The sequence below is a fragment of the Onychomys torridus genome, chromosome 12, assembly GCF_903995425.1.
Source record: "Onychomys torridus chromosome 12, mOncTor1.1, whole genome shotgun sequence".
Taxonomy (NCBI): Eukaryota; Metazoa; Chordata; class Mammalia; order Rodentia; family Cricetidae; genus Onychomys; species Onychomys torridus.
Window position 1 is genome coordinate 23813836 of NC_050454.1, and position 20469 is coordinate 23834304.

At 43.6% G+C, this 20469-nt stretch overlaps 1 protein-coding gene across 4 annotated transcripts in view; it reads right to left on the minus strand.

Moving 5' to 3' along the window:
• Positions 1-17225: 17225 nt before the first annotated feature.
• The window catches only part of Atp6v1a (ATPase H+ transporting V1 subunit A), a 55726-nt gene continuing 52482 nt past the window's right edge, over positions 17226-20469 (minus strand). For all 4 annotated transcript variants that reach the window (XM_036203634.1, XM_036203633.1, XM_036203636.1 and 1 more), the window contains one exon: positions 17226-19443. In XM_036203634.1, coding sequence (XP_036059527.1) covers positions 19351-19443 — 93 coding nt within the window. In that variant the 3' untranslated portion in view covers positions 17226-19350. The remainder of the gene's footprint in view (positions 19444-20469) is intronic.

Consider the following 20469-nt stretch of genomic DNA (forward strand, 5'->3'; position numbering starts at 1 on the left):
CCCGCCGGGAGAGGGCCGGCCGGGCGCGTGCCCGACGCGCGCTCCCGGCCACGGCCCTCGGAATCCCACCTCCTGCCCAGCCCGAGCGCTTTGCGTCCTCTGGCGGCGGCTAGTGACTATTGCCTTTGGCGAAGTCCTTGAAAGGCTAATGATGGTTAGCCTGTATGGCAACCACACTTTAGGACCAGTGATGAGCCTGACACAGACTCCTGGGTCTGCTGTGAAAGGCAGACGGGTGTTAGTCCTTGCTAGGACTGGAATTTCGGTTTGGGAAGAAGGTAAGTGTCCTGCAGATAGAACGGTGGTTCTCCAGTGTGGATGTACTCGACGTCACTGAACTGTACGCTTAAAAACTAACAGGCGGGATGCATACCACATGCCCATAATCCAAGCAATAGGGAGGCAGGAAGACCATGAACTGGAGAGCAGCCTGGGCCACATTGTAGTTCAAGATCAGATGAGACCCTGTCTCACAAGAAAAAAAGTAAAACAAGCAAACGCCTCTGGTAAATTTGTATGTTTCTCTTTTATACCTATGAAACTCACCAAGCAAACTCCAATAAGTACTAGAACAACCAGAACGAGATAGATTGAGCCCGGGGAAGGAGCACAGCCTGACTGCTAGCTAGCTTTGCCACATCATTTTTAAAAATACCAGGGGGTTCAGTCCTTGAGAGCATCAGAGTTCATTTCTCAGAATCCCCATCAGGAGACTCATGGCCTCCTGTGACTGAAACTCAATGGCATCCTCTGACTTTCATCAACACTGCACACACACACACACACACACACACACACACACACACACCTTTAAAAATCAACATAAAAAAAATAAAACAGTGGGAAGTGTTAGGATGAACGACGTTAACACCTAACTGGGGTTGAAGGGTGGATGGTAACAGAGGTGGTGAACTGGAACAGGAAAAAGTACTGGGATTGTGGACCGCCCCCAGTTATGATGTTAAGAGAGTAAGAGGGGGTGACTGAGGGAGAGGTAAGAAAAGCAGCAGCCTGGAATTGAAAGTCCTGTCTTAATTACTGAAATAAGTATTATCGAAAGAGAAGAGGTTGAGAACCCTCAGCAGGGACCAGAGTTCTTCAATGGGAAAAGAAACCTCAGCCCGGCACGGTGGCACATGCCAGCAACCATAGCGCTAAGGAGGTGAAGGTAACAAGATTGGAAGTTCGAGGCCAGCCTCGGCTGGACCTTGCTACATAATGAGTTTGAGATCAGTCCAGCTCCATGAGACCCTGATTCAAAACCCCTCAAAAAAGAAAAAGAAAAGAGGAACGTGAACTGTGAGCTGGTAGATGGCTGTAATAGCAGCAGTCACGGGCAGTTTTCAGGCATGGATTTCAACGCTGGGGTTTTAAGAATGAAGGAACGGAAGAGAACTGCCCTTTCCGTGTGTGGCTTTGGTGTGTGCCTGAGCGACCATCCTTGCATGGCATGACCCAAAACCTTAGAATCAGAAAGCGAGAATAGTCATTCACTATCTCTTGTGGCTCCCATTGGTCAGAGATGTGAGAACAGTACAGGTGGAAAGTTCTGGCTCACGGTCCATCACAGACTGCCCTAGGTGACCATGCGGCGGGCGCTCCAGTCTTCAGACCGCCCGGCCGAGCTTGGAGCGTGCCCTTCCAAAGAGCCTTACTTACAGGGCTGGCAGCCTGGTAGTGGCTATGGGTCTGGGGCCTCGGTTCCTCCCAGGTGGAGCTTCTCCTCAGGACAGCGTGAGTCCTCATGGTGTGGCCGTGGCTTTCCTCAGAATGTGTGATCCGAGAGACATAGGTGCAGGCTAGAATGCTTTCTATGACCTAACGTTAGAAGCTGCACACTGCTGCACTGCATTGTACTGGGGCCAGTCTGCTTTGTGTCGCTAACAGGGTAACTATAGTGGACATGAACACCAGCTACCTCAGGTGACGCTAAGGAAGAAGACAACCTGAATGGCCTGCAGAGAGAAGGAGATCCTCAGAGGAGCGCCAGGCTGAGGGAGTTTGGAGAATTTTCATAGGAAATGTAAAGAACTTGGAATTGAGGGGATTATGTTAATGTCTTATCTTGAATTCCAGAGACTAAGGAAAGAGGTTGAGAGTTGGGGGCAGGAATGGTGGTAAAGATATCAGTTGAAAGCCGGGCGGTGGTGGTGCACGCCTGTAATCCCAGCACTCGGGAGGCAGAGGCAGGTGGATCTCTGTGAGTTCGAGGCCAGCCTGGTCTACAAAGCAAGTTCCAGGACAGGCTCCAAAGCTACAGAGAAACCCTGTCTCGGGAAAAACAACAACAACAACAAAAAGATATCAGTTGAAAGAACATGTGTGCACTGCCAGGATCACATATGATCTTGGGACTTCCCACTTACCCTATCGCAGAGACCCACAGACCAAGCTGGTATTCTAAATGCTATAGTTTCACTCTTTACTAAGTGAAAGTTATATTTCATTTTGTGAATAGTTTTAAGGGGTTTAGAAGCTTCACTTTTTTTTTTTTAATTTAATTTTATGAGACAGAGTACCATTGTGTAGCTCAGGGTAGCCCTGGAAGTCCTGGGAATCTTGCTGCCTCTACTTCCCAAGTGTTGGGATTATAAGTGTGCACCACCAAACCTGGCTACAAAAAATCCCTATTATTCAGTGTGATTAGCTTTGGCTCAAAGTTCTCAAGAAATGCCGCTAATAATTTTAAACCACGTATTTCTGGTGTTGCCACCTCATCAAATATGAGCAAATACATGGGGCCGGAGGGGTAACTTAGAGGTTAAGAGCACCAATAGAGTAGCTTCCAGTGGTCTATAATCTCGATTCCAGGGCATCCAACACCCTCTTCTGGCCTCCGAGGGCACCAGGCACACATGCGGTACACACATATACAGGCCGGCAAAACACTCCCATACATAAGAATAATTTTTTTTTAAGTGAGAGAATACAATCTGTACATTGTTTAATTTTTTTTCTCAAGTGTACCGAAACTAAAGAAGAATTGTACATAGAAAGGACAGGGAAAGATCAAAGCAGGGGAATTCTGTAAGCTGGGAAGCAAGGAATAGCGTCGGATTCATACAGCTGAGATAGTCTCGTCCCAAACTGAGCATGGGGAAGCTGAGGGCCAGCTGACTTGCAGTACAGTCCTCAAAAGCCTGAGAAACAGCTCCACTAAAATGCCTCTGAAACTGGAGAGGAATGAGAAGGGCGTGTTCCAGGTCAATTGCTCCCTCCAGGCTCCCAGCAAATGATACTTTTCATGTGTACAGTGTCTCCTTAAAATGACTGCTTACCCTCCTGGAGAAATAAAGCGCTGGAGAAACCGTTTATTGAGAAACAAAATAAAAACTGACTGTGGAACTCAAATAATGGGAAACAGAGGCAGACTGATGAAGAGAATTGCCAGAGGAGTCCGGAGCCAGTTTCCAGAATGGCCACTGTGGACTGGCTTCGGAAGGTGACCGGTTCAGACCAGAGTAGGCCCACCTACCAAAGAATCCAGAGGAGCCCATCTTCCCCCAGACCCGTTGTCCTCTCCCTCCCTTTTCCCAGAGGACAGAACTCTCCCACAGCCAGGACAGAATCCTTCGTGTTCTGCTTTTGCCCCACAGATGGCCCCCTGATTGCCCCCGGACGCTGGAGGTAGCTGTAGAAGGTTTAGAAGTCGAAAACATCGGACAGTCCATTTTCTGACCATAGTTTTGCCAAATATGCACCTTTTGGTCAGTTGCTCTAAAGACCAGGGCCTTGTGCCTCCCAGGACAACCTCAGTCCCTTCACACTGACTTTCTTGGAAAGACATTCATGAACCTCCAAGCAACCGAGGTCAAATCATGACCACAGGCACTGGTAGGCATATTTTCTCTGAAAGCCTCTATATGATAGGGATGACGTCGGCCTTTTTTTTTAAAAAAATTTTTTTTAAAGATTTATTTATTTATGTATAGTGTTCTGCCTGCATGTATGTCTGCAGGCCAGAGGAGGGCACCAGATCTTACTACAGATGGTTGTGAGCAGCTGGGAATTGAACTCAGGACCTCTGGAAAAACAGTCTGTGCTCTTAACCTCTGTGCTATCTCTCCAGCCCTGACATCAGCCTTTTTATACAGTAAGATTGGTGTTTGCTATTCATAGCTCTTCTTTTTATACATGAATGTACTTAGAGATACATGTGTGGACAACCTAGCTTTAAAATAACTACTGATTAATACAAAAGTAATGTTTATCTTTGGGGGAAAGAAAATGGAAGCAGTTGGGTAGGAACATAAAGAAGGTTTCTATGTTATACCAACCTGATAGGAAAGGGCCAAGAAAGGAAGGAGGTTTAAGAGACGTGTGGCCAGATTTCCTGGGTAGCGGCAGGAGCGCCGTCGGACAAAATTTAGAACGCTGAAATAAGGTAAGTGTGAAGCTGAAATTAGGATTCGAGTAAAAAGAAAAAGGAAAAAATGCAAGCTGCAGAGTTCCTAGGTCACTTACTCCGGATTCCTTGATTCATGTTTCATTAAACTGTGAATTATTTAACTCCATCCTGAGCCAGTTTCTAAAATGAGATACCTTATGCTATCTAAGGCTGCACTATGACATCTGCTACTAAATAAACAGGCACAGCTGACTTGACCCGCCCTTTCTTTCCACTCTCTCCGATCCTCAAAGGTTTCTATGCATCTTTGAAGAACTGCTTTGCTACTGTAAAGATACAAGCTAATGTTTTCTGATAGACTATCAACGGCATAAGTACAGAGATCACTAAACGTGTTGAAAATGTTTTCTTCTCATTTTACTCAGTGAAATTGAAAACGTCATACACGTGTGCGATGTATCCTGATCATACCCACTCCTCATTCCAGCTTCCAATGTCCTTCCAGTGTGCTACTCCCTGCCCATCACATCTCCCTTCTTACTTCATGCCCTATTTATTGTAGCCCACTGAGTCCACTTAGTGCTGCCCATACTCACATGAATGGGTGTCACCCACTGGGGCCTGGGGAACCTACCAGTGGCCACATTCCTAAAGAAAAGTGACTCTCCCTTCCCCAGCAGCCAGCTGCTGTAAATGGCTCCTTTATTCAAGACTCTTCCTAGAGAGTCGACATCTTCCGAAACCATAGGATCTGTTTCATTGGCTCTAACGTGTCATTGGAGTACTATTTAATAAAAATCTCTAGAGACCACTAGCAATTTAGCAGTTATAATTCTTGGATAAACACTAATGCCGCCTAGGGAAGATAAGACTAGAAATTGTGTCCACAAGAGTAGGAAGATGGTTCTGTGCGTATAAGCTTGAGGACCTGAGGCCCCCCCCTAAGATGCAGTAGTGCTCCCCAACCCCGAGTGCCAGCACACAGAGATGGAAATGGGAAGAGCCTTGGGGCTTGCTGCTCAGACAGTTCAGCTGAGTGAGTGGAAGATCCTGGCTCAAAAAAATCAAGATGGAAGAAAATAGAGAAAGACTACTGATGTTAACAGCTTTGGCCTCCACACCCTCATGCAAAGGCACAGACACAGACACACACACACACACACACACACACACACACACACACACAGATACACACACAATCACCCACAGACACACACACACACACACACACACACACACACACACACAGATACACACACAATCACCCACAGACACATACACACACACATTCACACACAGAGACAACCCTTATGCATAGGCACATAAACACCCCCCACACACATATACATACTCACACACACACAACACATGAAAGAGAGAAATTGTGTTCATAACAATTGTAAACCTGTGCTAAAAATGTATGAAATATGAAATGCTTGATAATTTAAGGTAGTTATGTTTGTTGAAAAGGGAGAAGAGAATACAAATACCAATGAGAATCTTGCTTCATTCTCAAATTGGCACACCTAAAAATAAGCACAATTTAGAAAATGATCTACCTAAGAGTTAGATTCTGGAACAGAAGAATGATTAGCTAGGCCTGGTGGCGCACACCTTTAATCCCAGCACTCAGGAGGCAGAGGCAGCCAGATCTCTGTGTGTTTGAGGCCAGCCTGGTCTACAAAGCAAGTTCCAGAACAGCCAGGACTACACAGAAATCCTGTCTCGAAACACCCCCCCCACACACACACACACACAAAAAGAGGACTGATTCTTCTCTTCAGCTAACCCCCAAAGGCTGCACACTGAAGAAAATTTATATAAAATGAGACAAAAATGGAAGACAATAAGGGGTCTGAAAGAATGCCCTAGTGGGTTAAGAACAGTGGCTGCTCTTCCAGAAGACTGGGTTCAAATCCCAGCACCCACATAGTGGCTCCCAACCATCTGTATCTTCAGTTCTGGGGATCCAATGCTCTCTTCTGGCCTCTGCAGGTCCTGCACTCATGTGGTACACAGACATACATGCAAGAAAAAAGCCCATACACATACATTTATAGTGAAGGGAAAAATTTAAATGAACAACATTGGTCGGTGTCCTGATGGGGAAATACTGTGCTCCTTTTTTTCCCCCTAGGGTAGGGGGTACTAGAGATTAAGACAGAGCCTTGTGCATGCTTAGTGACCACTCTGCCACTGAACCTTATCACTAGCTCTAAAGTCTACACTGCTCTCATATCCCTTGAAGGTCTTGTCTTCGTGAGCACATCTCAGTATAAGCTGCTGTTGTGACCCCAGGCAATGACTGGGCAAGCCTGCAGCTCATTCTGTTCAGCAAAGGTGTCTATGGAAGACAGAAGAGCCTCAGTTCTGTCAGCCAGAGCAGGGCCTCCAACAGAGATGCTTGTGATGACATCAGGAAGAAGCCTTCTCAGGTGTCACGAGAGTAAGAAAAGCAGCAGAGACTAGAAGACATCCATGTGGGTGCACCCAAAGTTTAGCCTCAGCCTGATCCCGCAGGAGCTCTGGAGCAGAAAGACACCACAGACTATCACTCTGAGGCAGGAGGGTTGTTATCCTGGCGGGACAGAGGGCTCCCCATCATTGCCCAGGGTGGCAGCTCCTGTGGGCCAAGGGCCCACTTCAGTGCTGCGACTCTCTACCCATCCACTTCTAACTGGCCCAGAGACAGGCCAAGGTCATTTCTCCAAAGGAGACGACTACACATAATATTTGTGGGTTTTTTCCCTTCTTCTTCTTCTTCTTCTTCTTCTTCTTCTTCTTCTTCTTCTTCTTCTTCTTCTTTTTTTGACTCAGGGTTTCTCTGTGTAGCTTTGCATCCTTCCTGGAACTCACTTGGTAGCCCAGGCTGGCCTCGAACTCACAGAGATCCGCCTGCCTCCCGAGTGCTGGGATTAAAGGTGTGCGCCACCACTGCCCTCCCCCCGCCCTTGACCTAACTTTTCACCATTTACTTGGGTTTATATTTTGACTCAAGACCATGTTTTTAAATATTTATTTATTTATTATGTATACAGTATTCTGCCTGCATATATACCTGCACTGCAGGCCAGAAGAGGGCACTGGAAGGCATTATAGATGGCTGTGAACCACCATGTAGTTGCTGGGAATTGAACTCAGGACCTCTGGAAGAGCAGCCAGTGTTCTTAACCTCTGATCCACCTCTCCAGCCCTCAAGACCATTTTTAATACTATTATTAATATACCAAAAATAAATCTGACTTCTAATTATTTAAATGCCTCTTCATTTGGAATCTTGGGTCATTGCTAGTTAAAATATTTCTCCAAAGCAAAATTAAAAGATTAAGAAAAGCGAATGTCTTCAATGTAAGTACGGTGTGTAGGTGTTTTACTAAAAGGACTTTTCTGTAAAGTGTGCATGGAGACAAAACCTTTTCAGGGCTCACTGCCTTGGTTGTCTGACAATCACTTGTGCCCTACCTATTTCTTCTTCTCTACAAAACGTCACCGTTGGTTGTCAAGTTCAAACCTGGGCCACCGCCAGGCGGATGGAGAGAAATGTAGCGGCGGGGGCAGGTCCAGGGTAGAGAGTTTTTATAGGGAAAAACTGCAAGCTGGGAATTACATACTTTGGCAACTTGGTAGAAGGGCTATGGGGCAAGGTAATTTTTTTTTTTTTAACTATTGGTCTAGACTTTGGGCACGAAACCACATCTGAAAACACTGGGTTAGACCTTTTGGTGGGGAACCATAACTTGCTGAATGGAATTATCTGGGCTGCTCAGCAGGATTATCTAGGTATCTTCAAGGGCCATAAACTGCAGACAGAATGTCTGCAGGAGCACACTGTCCTGTATCTGTTTGAGTTGCATTTCCTTAATAGCTAAGGATATTGAACATCTTCTTAAGTGTTTCTCAGCTCTTTGAGATTCTTCTGTTGAGAATTATCTGCTTAGATCTGTAGCCCATTTATAGTTGGATTATTTGGTTTGTTTATCTAGTTTCCTAAATTCTTTATGTATTTTAGAAATCAGAACTCTGTTACATGTAGAGTTGGTGAAGAGATTTCCCCATTCTGTAGGCTGCTGTTTTATTCTATTAGTGGTGATCTTTGCCTTATAGAAACTTTTTAATTTCATGAGGTCCCATTTGTTAATTATCCGTGTTAGTGCCTGTGCTATTGATGTTTGGTTCAGCATGTTGTCTCCTTTGCAAATGTGTTCCTAAACAGCAATGGGAAGGGAGGAGGTGGATTGCTGTGTAGAAAGAGAGTGGGATGGGTAGGAGCAATGGCAGGAGAAGAGGGATGGGAAACTGCAGCCTGGGTGTAAAATAAATACTTTTTTTAAAAAAGGAAGAAAATAGACTCTCCCTCTCCCAGCCTATTACTTTAGTCATTAACAGTCTATGCCTCTTAAAATCCTTCCACTCAGCCTGGCAGTGGTGATGCATGCCATTAGTCCCAGCCCTGGAGAGGCAGAGGCAGGCAGATCTCTGTGAGTTCGAGGCCAGCCTGGGTTACAGAGTGAATTCCAGGAAAAGGCACAAAGCTACACAGAGAAACCCTGTCTTGGCAAAAAAAATCCTTCCACTCTGCCTTTTGCAATAGCGATGGCAGGAGAAGAGGGATGGGAAACTGCAGCCTGGATGTATACATTAATCAATTAATTAAAAAGCATAATCAGATGTTTATGTGTATAGAGTTAGTGTGATGCTAGTACCCCATGCAAGAGCCCTGATGTTGAAAAGCAAACAGATAAAACAGTGAAGGACATTGCTTCCCAAAACGGTGAACAAGTCTTGAAAATTTCCTTCCAAGAAATAAAACATAATTTTTCTTACTGTGCATATTATTTACATATCTGAAATTTTAAGCATCTATTAACAACCATGCCCCCAATACTGCATTTTTATATAAAATGGTGGGCTTAGCTGTAGACACAGAGAATTATAAACAAGTGTTTATGAAATTGTCTCAAAGGACAAAATTTATGAAGAACATAGAGTGACTCTTTGTTCCTTCACCTAGCATCTCTGATCTTCAACACACACACACACACACACACACACACACACACACACACACACACAGAGAGAGAGAGAGAGAGAGAGAGAGAGAGAGAGAGAGAGAGAGAGAGTTCATTGTTTATTTTTATTTATTTATTTATTTTTAAAGATTTATTTATTTATTATGTATACAGAAGAGGGCACCAGATATCATTACAGATGGTTGTGAGCCACCATATGGTTGGGAATTGAACTCAGGACCTCTGGAAGAGCAGTCGGTGCTCTTAACCTCTGAGCCATCTCTCCAGCCCCTTCATTGTTTATTTTTAAAACTCTCATTTCCAAAATGACCCTATTGAGACAACCTGATCTTTAATCTTGGTATGTGACTACTTGGAATTAAGGATATATTTTTGTCTTAGTTCGGGTTTTTATTGCTGTGAAGAGACACCATGACCACAGAAACTCTTATAATGGGGAATATTTAATTGATGCTGGCTTTCGGTTTCAGAGGTTTAGTCCATTACTGTCATGGTGGGAAGCACGGCAGCAGACAGGCAGACATGGTGCTGGAGAGGTAGCTGAGAGTTGTACATCTGGATTGGCAGACAGCAGGAAGAGAGAGAGAGAGACACTGGGCCGGGCTTTAGCATTTGAAACCTCAAAGCCCACCCCTAGTGATAAGGCCACACTTACTCCAACAAACCCACACCTCCTAAAGTACCACTCCCTGGTGAGCAAGCATTTAAACACAGGAGTCTATAAGAGCTGTTCCTGGGATTAAAGGTGGTGGTGGCACATGCCTTGAATCCCAGCACTGGGGAGGCATAACCAGGTGGATCTCTATGAGTTTGAGGCCAGCCTGGTCTACCAAGTGAGTCCCAGGAAAGGCGCAAAGCTACAAATTTCTAATTTGCTTTGGAGGATAGTACGATATCATCACTAAGTATGTATGTTAGTAGAAATACAGTTAAAGGGGGAAACGTATTGATCTTCCTTTTTTTGTCTTCCTGATGGTAGTGATGTGGTATGTGGACATCTTAGACTTGATTGGCTTTAGAAGAGGTTACTGATACCTGCCAGCCAGGGGCTTCTTTTTCTCCATCAGTTAAAGAATTTAAAGACAGGGAAACATCTCATCAAAAAGTGACAGTTCAGTGACAAGTATCACAGACTTCTTGAGTAGAAAAGGGACCCCAGAACTTGGTAGCACCGATACTGAGGAGGGGCTGGGTTTTTACTGCAGCTCAAGTTCCCTGGTGACTCTCCTACTAGACCTGAGGTGTTCATGGGCCCCGGGGACTAGAGATTTTGCTTCTGTTTGAGAACACTGAAAGGATGCATTGATGGGATGGGTTCTGTCACCCCGTCAGTGGACTCCTCCCCTCCTTTCTTGGTGAACCAAGAAAGAGAAACTCAGTCGGGTGGTGGTGGCACACGCCTTTAATCCCAGCACTCAGGACGCAGAGGCAGGCGGATCTCTGTGAGTTTGAGCCCAGCCTGGGCCACAGAGTGAGTTCCAGGAAAGGTGCAAAGCTACACAGAGAAACCCTGTCTTGAACGCCCCCCCCCCAAAAAAAAAAGGAAGAAAGAGGAACATAAGGGGAGACATTGATGTCTGTCTATCTCCATCTCCCTTCCTACTCTGCTTTCTTTCCCTGGGGTCCATGGACTCATTGCCTACCCACCCACAACCTCCTTGCTACATTTTTTTAAGTAGAAATGTGCAGGCATCTGAGAGAATTTGGGGAAACTACAGAAAGAGGAAGATTTCTGCCCTTCCCTTGCCTAGCACTGAAAAATGTGATTAAAATGCCTTGGGTTTTCTGACCTATCTCCAAAGCAGGTTACCTGAGCTGTTTGCACCTGGAGGAAAAGAACACGCTTATCTCTTGAAGACAAACTGTCACAGAGAAGGTCTGAACAGATTTCAGAGCCGCCTCTGTTCAGAACGACTGGACCGTACTTCATTTTCTACTCTTCCTAGAACAGCACGCAGGGACTTAGGCCCATGTGTTGCTTCAAGTCCTCAGGTATTTCGGAAGCCTATATAAGATTTACACTAAATATTCTTGCTTGCCCCCATTAATCCATATTTTGTTTCCCCACTGCTTAACATGCACAATGTATAGACTATTTATTTCATAAATATAAAATTTTAAATATTTTAGTTGTGTGTGTGTGTGTGTGTGTGTGTGTGTGTGTGTATTTAGGTAGTTTGTGCACAGGCATGATGTACCCATGGAGGCCAGAAGAGGGCACCAGATTCCCAGGAGACGGGTGCTGAGAAAAGAACTATGTAAGAGCAGAATGTGCTGTTGACCACTGAGCCACCTCTCAGCCTCTCCTAAAAGTGAATGTTGGGGATACGGTACAGGTGCCTCTTGCTTACAGCACAGGCAATTTTCTTTCTTAGTTACTTTTCTATTGCCGTGATAAGACATCATGACCAAGGCAAATTATGAATGGAAATGTTTATTGGACCTCATGGTCCAAGGGTTGGAATCCACCATGATCACGGCAGCAGGCAGGCAAGCATGGCACAAGAGCACTAACTGAGAGCTTACATCCTAATCCAAAGGCACTAGGCAGAGGGAGCTAATGCAATGGCATGGGCTTTTGAAACCTCAAGACTGCCGCTGGTAACACATCTCCTCCCACGAGGCCACACCCCACTAATCCTTCCCAAGCAGTTCCACCAGCTGGGGATGAGGTATGCCTTTTTGTGTGTGTGACAAGATCTCAGACAGTGCAGGCTGGCTTGAGCGACCTGTGTTATATAGCTGAGTCCAACCTTGACTATTACCTCCTACCTTCACCTCCCAATTGTGGAGGTAACAGACACGACACAGGCCATTTTCCACAAGAGCTCAAGTAGATTGTCACTGAATCTGGAGTGAGTATAACTTAATACAGGCAATATGGTTCACACAGCATTTCCTCTGGGGAGTATAAGGTACATCAAAGGGCAAAGCAGGAACAGCAGGGGGGGGGGGGGGACAGGAGCACCTGAAGTTGCGTTAGTTCCTACCTAAGGACCGCTACGTACATAATGGGGCACTGTTCTGTTCTAATTTAAAATTCTCCCAAGCCTGTATGAGTGAGAGCTCAAAGCTAACTTAGTCACAGTTTAATAGAAGTATTAATAACATCCATGGGTGCTCCTACAAGAAAGCAATGGGTCTGAAATGGTGTCCATTTATTTTTATTTTTTTTTAAATTTTATCCCTTTGACTAACAATCCATTCAAATATCAAGAAAAATATCCTTAGTTTTGAAGTGCCCTGTCTTAGGGTTTCTATTGCTACAAAGAAACGCCATGACCAAAAATCAAGTTGGGGAGCACAGGGTTTATTAGGCTTATACTTCCACACTGTAGTCCATCATGGAAGGAAGTCAGGACAGGAACTCAAACAGGTCAGGAACCTGGAAGCAAGGTTGATGTGGAGTCCGTGGAGAGGACTACTTACTAGCTTGCTCCATGTGGCCTGCTTAGTCTTATAGAACCCAGGACCACCAGCCGAAGGATGGCACCACCCATCATGGGCTGGGCCCTCCCCCATTGATCACTAATTAAGAAAAGGCCTTACAGCCAGATCTTTTTTTTTTTTTTTTTTTTTGGTTTTTCAAGACAGGGTTTCTCTGTAGCTTTGGAGCCTGTCCTGGACTAACTCTGTAGACCAGGCTGGCCTGGAACTCGCAGAGATCCACCTGCCTCTGCCTCCCGAGTACTGGGATTACAGGCGCGCACTACCACTGCCCAGCTTACAGCCAGACTTTATGGAGGCATTTTCTCAGTCGAGGTTTCCTGCTTTCAGGGAACTCTAGCTTGTGTCAAGTTGACATAAAACTAGCCAGGGCATAGCCACATTGGAAGTTTTTAAGATTTTTAGTTGTGTGTGCATGCCTGAACTGTTCCTACAGAAGCCAGAAGAGGGCACTGGACCCCTGGAGCTGGAGTCACAGGCAGCTGTGAGCTGCTGGACCTGGGTGCTTGGAACTGAAGTCTGGTCTGCAAGAGCAGTAAGCACTCTTAACTGTTGAGACATTTCTCCGATTCCACGTCTGAAACTCGGGTCAATGTTCACCTGACAGTCTTTCAAACATACATTCAGTGAGCTCTTCCATTTTAACATATGCTAAACTAGTTAATCTGGTTTTTAGCCTACAAGTCCTGTTGTTGAAGTTCTTGTCTGTAGGCTCCTTTCATGACTCTGGGCCTATCCCCTTCTGGTTTCTGTAATCTGGGAACTAAGAGACGAGAAAAAAAACAGACCTGGCCACTTCAGGATGAGTCTCAACTCTGGCAACACTTACCGAGGAGGTTACCCCCGGAAGTGGCTACATGTAAGTCAAGCTGCTCTGTACGTTGACTTCCCCACCCTGGCTTTCGCTCTCCTTCCTTTCTGAATTGTTGATTCCTATTGAGCAACTTGTACCCCAATTTCCATTTTAGCATTTGCTTCCAAAGAGCCAGCCTGCAATGCAATGCACGGGAAATACGACACTAAATCACTTTTTAAGGGATTGCGACAAAGGGGGTCCATAACGACTTTAAAATAAAGTGCACGATTTGAAAATAAAGGCTGTGAGTATGGTTTGATGTGATTGAAGGCAATTTAGAGCTTTTATACAAGGTGTCCCAAAACTCTTAGTGCAATTTAAAGTCATCAAGTAAATGCTAAATGTACTAGTTATTTGGGAGTCATAAGAATAGAGGAACTATTCAGATGATGGTTAAAATCTGAACTAAAAATCATCACGGATAGAGTAAAGAAAAGGGAATGTTAAATCCTGGACAAATTTTTAAAATGGGATTAAATTATACTCCGTGTAATTATATTCATGAACTAAGCCTTCAGAATTGTATCCTTTTGATTCCTTTAAAAATCCCCTGCTTCTAGAGACATGTGCAGAAGGCCCATTAAGTGTGTTCTTGAAACAATCACGGAATCATTTGAAATCCATAGGTATAAAAATACTGCTCAACTTTCATGATTTAGGAAAACTTTGTCCCATTGCCAGACTAGTTTGAGTCTGAGCCAACACATGTGACTCAGCACAGAACTGCTGAGTGCTTATACCAACGACTGTCAAGATAAATGGTAAAAATCATACAATACTGAGATTGTGATAGAACTAGTGTTTGAGAGCATACTTATTTCAATTTAAGTCTCTCGTGTTACCCTTTATAGCTAAGTATTGAAGGCACACATCGTCCCCAGACCTGCCCCACTGTAAGAATTACCCGGGAAGTGTATTAACATTGATTCTCCCATCTCTTCTGGAGTTGAAAGACACTGTAGCCCCCCACCCAAGTTGGTTTAGGGTAGGGCCTAGGTTATTAACACAATACTATATGCCTCTTATCTTTGGACAATTAGGAAAACATCTAACTAAAGCATATACTTGTTTAAGACATTAACCCTGTTTTTAGCAATCCATTGTTACTTTGAGTGCAGAAGGACACCCAAACACATAGTCCTAAATAAATGCCTATATCACTGCAGATGAGACAAGTAGCATGCTATGGCTGTGTGTGTGGTCTGGCTAACTTCACTGTCCCAAGAACAGGTAAGTTCTCAATGAACAGTTACCTGACAAAAACAAGCTCCTGGTTGTAAAGAAAACAGAAAGGTCCTAAACAGAGACATTTAGGGGTCTAGAGGGCAGCCTGGTGATAGACCACTTGCCCAATATGCCAGGGCACCAAGTTTGATCCCCACCACCAAAATAAGTAAGTAGATAAATAATTCAAATGTAATAAAATTAAATTCTACTTCTGGTAGAAAGGAGCAAGGAGAAAGGCCAAACAAAAATGAAGATGTGTATTGGGTAAACATTAGTAGTCTTTTAAAATAATTATTGACTTTATTGTTAGTGTGTGGGTGTGGGCATGCCACATGGAGTGTATGAGGCCAATGCACAGCTGTATGGAGCCAGTTCTCTTTCCACCTTTATATGACTCAATGTCAGGTCTTCATGACAAGGATCTGTAACCTGCTGAGCCAATCCATGCTGCTTCATTTCTCTGCAAATTGTAAAAAAAAAAAACTACCATGGTTCAAGAAATAAAATACTGGGGTTGGGGATTTAGCTCAGTGGTAGAGTGCTTGCCTAGCAAGTGCAAGGCCCTGGGTTCAGTCCTCAGCTCCAAATGAACAAAAACAAAACAAAACAAAACAAAGAAATAAAATATATCTTAATACGATGGCTAGTCTAGGTTATTTGACTACATCTGGAATTAACTAAGACTTAACTGGCTGGGTATACCTGCGAGGGATTTTTCTTGATTGGATCATTTGAGGTGGGAAGACACACCTATCTGTGGCAGCCTATTTCAAGGGCATGGTTGAAGGAAGCACTTGCTCTTTGCCTGCTTGCTTTCTCAGGCCCATCCCTTCATTGGTAGTAGAGCCTACTTCTTCGGGATTCTGGTGTGTACTTAACATCAGCTGAGGCATCCAGCCTTGTGGTCTGAACAACTCCTGGATTCTTGGACTTTTCATCGGGAGACAGCTATTGTTGGAATAGTTGGACTGTATATAACCTGTAAGCCACTCTAATAAGTTCCACATATATATGCTATCAGTTGTTTCTCTAGAGAACCCTAGCTAATAACACCTTGTGCGGTGGTTAACCTTGGTTGCCAGTTTGACTGGATCTCAGTGAAGTATCTCAACACGCCCAATAAGAGATTTTCTGGATTACATTATCTGATGTGGACAGTACCTTCCAAGGGAGAAGACTTTTGCTTTTTTCCTGCTTCCTTTTATGCTGTGCAGGTAAATCATCTACTCTGCTATTGCCATTCTTCACCAACATCCAAATTCAGTCTCCTTGGCTTCCAACAACTAGACTGAAGACTAGTGGCTCTTGAGCAATCCTCTGGACCTTCAGCACCAGACTGTGAGGCTAAGGCTGCAGCCTGTGGACTGAGCAGCTACCATATTCTAAACATATCCAGTGTAAGACAGCCATCTTTGGACTACTCAGTGCATACTGGATGAGCCAAACCAATAATCCCCATTTACATACTTTCTGTTCCCCTGGAGTACCCTGACAAATACACAAGTAAATCACATTTCTTGGCGTGATTGTGTGGCCATTTCCAGAGATGGTTAGTATACCAACTAAGAAGGAAAGGCCAGCCCTAAATGTGGTTGGCATCATCCAATAGGCTGGGGGGGGGGGGCGGTCTTGGTGGAACAAAGGCAGGAGAAGCCAGCTAGTGCAAACTCCTCTCCTTTTGAATGTCTGTTGCCATTGCCATCACCCATAGATGCCTCCAGCTTCTCCATATGAACTCTCAAGGAAACTTATCAGCTGGCAGCCTTGGCCTAGGGCTGGGTTTCATCAGTCCCTCTTGTACTGAGCTTCCAGCTTCTTGGACTAAGTAGCTACTGGGTGTTGGCTGTTGAGTATGTAGATGGCCACTGTAGGACTATGCAGTTCCAACCAGGCAAGCCAATCTGACAACTCCCACATATACACATCTAGATTACATACTGGAGAGCTACAATGGATGTTGGTAAATTGCTACATTAGGTCTAAAATTATTTACATTGTAAATTATTAGACAGTTCAAACTGAACAAAATTAAAATGAGCACCATGGATCACCTCTAAGTTTGAACAAACACTTAAGGCAGTGGTCAGAATGGGTAAGAGTCTACACACTGTACTTCCCACCCACAGTACGATGTGATTGTAGGATGCTGTGCAGACTTGTGAATGCCACAATCCAACTTCATGATGAAAGTAATCTACAAAGTAAAACATTTTCAAAAAGGACATATTGTAACATTATGTCAAAATATAAAGTGGAATGATTTCTAAGAGATCTTGTCCCTCTTCGCCATCCCCCCGCAAAAGGAAAAGAAAGTTAATTTAAATCCATTTTTATTTTTCATAGATTTTAATAATTATACATTACTCTTGACATAAAGATGGTGAAATCTTAAGGGTAAGGAGGCAGTTTACATGGCCTCTTCATTTGTTGTTCAGGATGGAAGTTTCCAAAGGTGTAGGTGTGAGAGTTAACACTGGAAAAATACTATGAAACTTGTGTAACTGGCTGCACTCAGGAGCAGGCACAGCACAATAAATAGAACTGCATAATCTTTAAAAAGATCACTGTGTTTTAACATATCCTTACTAAGGAAACACTATCAGTGAACAATCCAAAACTCTACAATGTGGATAAAAGGAAAGTTACAGTGGAAATCTGAGCAACATTTCTCTAGCTTCTTCACACTCATCCATCAACATTCTTAAAAGGAGGAAGATGCACATCTCAAATCCAGGACAACAAGAACAAACTTGGTCAAATAGTATCTTTGGATCATTCACTCTGATCACGAGACTAGTTAGCTGGTAGGTGTAAGGAGACAGTTTTTGAAATCTTTTTCATTTCCACTAGTCAGGGCCTCTGGATACGAAGCCACATTGGAAGCAAACTGATTAAGCAGCACCGTTAATCCACATCTCAACAAGTCATTGCATAATCCGTATCTGCCAACATTGTTTAATAGTTTTGAGAACGTTACATGGAAGGACATCCTTCCTGAATTGCAGTCCACCATGTAAAAACACGCACTGTGCAAGGATTTATACATTATGTCTGAACTATATACTGACTATGTCTACCCAAAAGACCAAAAGAAACGTACCACCTAATAATTTAAATAACATACCGAGGCTTAAAAGAAAGACTTTACGTTATTACACTTGTGCACTTGAGAGTGTCAGACATGTTCAATACCCTCCTGAAGAGGAAGCACGGTGCCAGCACGATTAGCCAGAGATGTGCCTCTATGCAAACATGGAAGTTATTACTTAAACATACAGAAACAGTGAGACAAAATTATTTTTTCTTTTTTTTATGACCCAGTTTTGTTACTAGTTAAATACAAGAACAATTTCATCTCTAGCATCAAAATGGAAACTGCCATGCTGCTATGCCCACAGATACTCTGAGAAGCTTTCTGAGCCAGTGAATAAAAAACACGGAAGGTAGTATTTTCTGCAATTGGTAGACCCACTGTTTTCAGAATTTCAACAAGCAAACGAACATTTACACATGTACCTTGTAAAAATAATGCCACTCTGGCCCCCCAATGACTCCAGCACAGCTGGGTTCTTATGGGGCAAACTGCCTATAACCACTATCTTGTTTCTTTGTGGTCTTCCAGTACCCACTGCCACTCTGAGAGGCTTGTCCACCTAGGTTTTAGGAAAAGAATGGCTAGGATGTGGATCACATTTTCAATGATTTTTAAATTGTACTTAAAAAAAAATTTCTTAGTAATTGAGTATATAAAAGTCCTTGATATTGAATTTCTCTTAGTGAAATAAAATACGCTTTAACAAGATGATGTTAATTTAAGTTTGACCACCTGGCTTTTTCTTTCTTTCACATTTTCAGAGGGAACTGATTCATCTCTTATGCTGAGCCTTATAAATGCCTGTAATAAAGACAAAATAGTTCCCAAGTGCCCCATAAACAGTCCTGATTGATAATGGGGAAGCTGGGCATAATTGGAACATTAATCTTTTATGCTTTTAAATGGAAATATTTCTTGCAAAACGGTTACTCAACAAAACACTAAGCTGCAAGTGGTCTGACTACACACGCAGAGTTATTTCTAAGTACCTAACCACAGGCACAGTGATCTGGCCTTCCATTCCGAGTACAGTACATGCAGTAGTCCTGTTTACAGTTTACTGGAGATGAGGGAAGGGGAGTCACCTTACATACAGGTCACAGTAGTGGAGCCATGTGTACCATATGCACTACATTCACCACTCCAGAGAAAGGCCAGGGAGCCCTTCCAACACTGGCAGAAAGGAATGTTTGTTTTATAAGACCTACCAAAGAAACAGCAAAACAAATGATAACACACATAGGCACTAGTCTCAAAGCTGTACAATATGGAAGCAAAGGGTTTGAGATGAGAAATTCAGGAAAATATACACATGAGCTTGCTGAGGAAGAGGAAAGAGACCATAGCTCTAATCTTCAAGGCTACGGAATGCATTCTGCATATCTTCAAGAAGTTGTGCGTAGTCTGCCTTGATCTTTGCCTCGCCATCTTTTACTGGATCCTGAAAAAGAAAACAGTACAGATAATTTACCTTTGGGAAATAACTGTCAAGATGTATGACAAGTTACTTATTACTCTGGAGTACTAAGTTAGGTTGAGGTACACTGGTAAATCACAGGCCAGAGTAAAAACTACACACTTTCTTTTACAGTGGAAATGTGCTAACGGACTAAAACAAAACAAAATCCATCATTTCATTTTTGAATTCTGCCTGCTATTGACACTCAGTGATCTAACCTCAGCAACATATACATTGATTAGTGGGAATTTTGTAGTATCATGTGTGTTACATGTTAGATGCATGTGTATATATAACAACTAGCAGTTAAAATTCAGTGAGTTTCCTGTGGATGGCCTGAGCATCACACTCAGATGGAGAAGTGAGACATGTATAATAAGATAATACAGCACAGTTAACTGAATCTAGGTCATCAGGCTAGCAGCAAGTACCATTACCCACTAAGCCATTTTGTGGCCTCCAGGTCTATGTTTCTGTAGTATAAATATGCCCAGAGCATCATTTTCAATGGGTGATCATTACATATGCTTATATATCATGACTTAGAAATAATGCACTGTAATCCAATTCATCCAATATTTAAAAAACACTCATATATTTGGGTTTCTACTGGTGAGTTCACTTAACTGGTTAAACTTTGTTTATGAGAATGTGGAGGCTGGATAAGGTAATAGGCACTTTAGTAAAGTAACTGCTGTCCAGCCAGGAATTCACTCTAACTTCCTAGTAGCTAAGACACAGAGAAAACACATTAGGATTTATTTTAGACAGGACATACTGTAGTGTGTAAGTGTGTGCCTGAGTGTATATCTGTACATCATTTGTGTGTGGGAGCCCGGGGGGGGGGGGGGGTGGGGGGTCAGAAAAGGTGCCGGATCCTCAGTGGTTCAGGGGGTTGTCACTCACCATTGAGGTTCTGGGAATTGAATCCAGGCCCTCTGCAAGAGCAGTAACTTTGAGCCATCCCTCCAGCCCCACAAACAGGACATAGTATAATCTTTACTACTG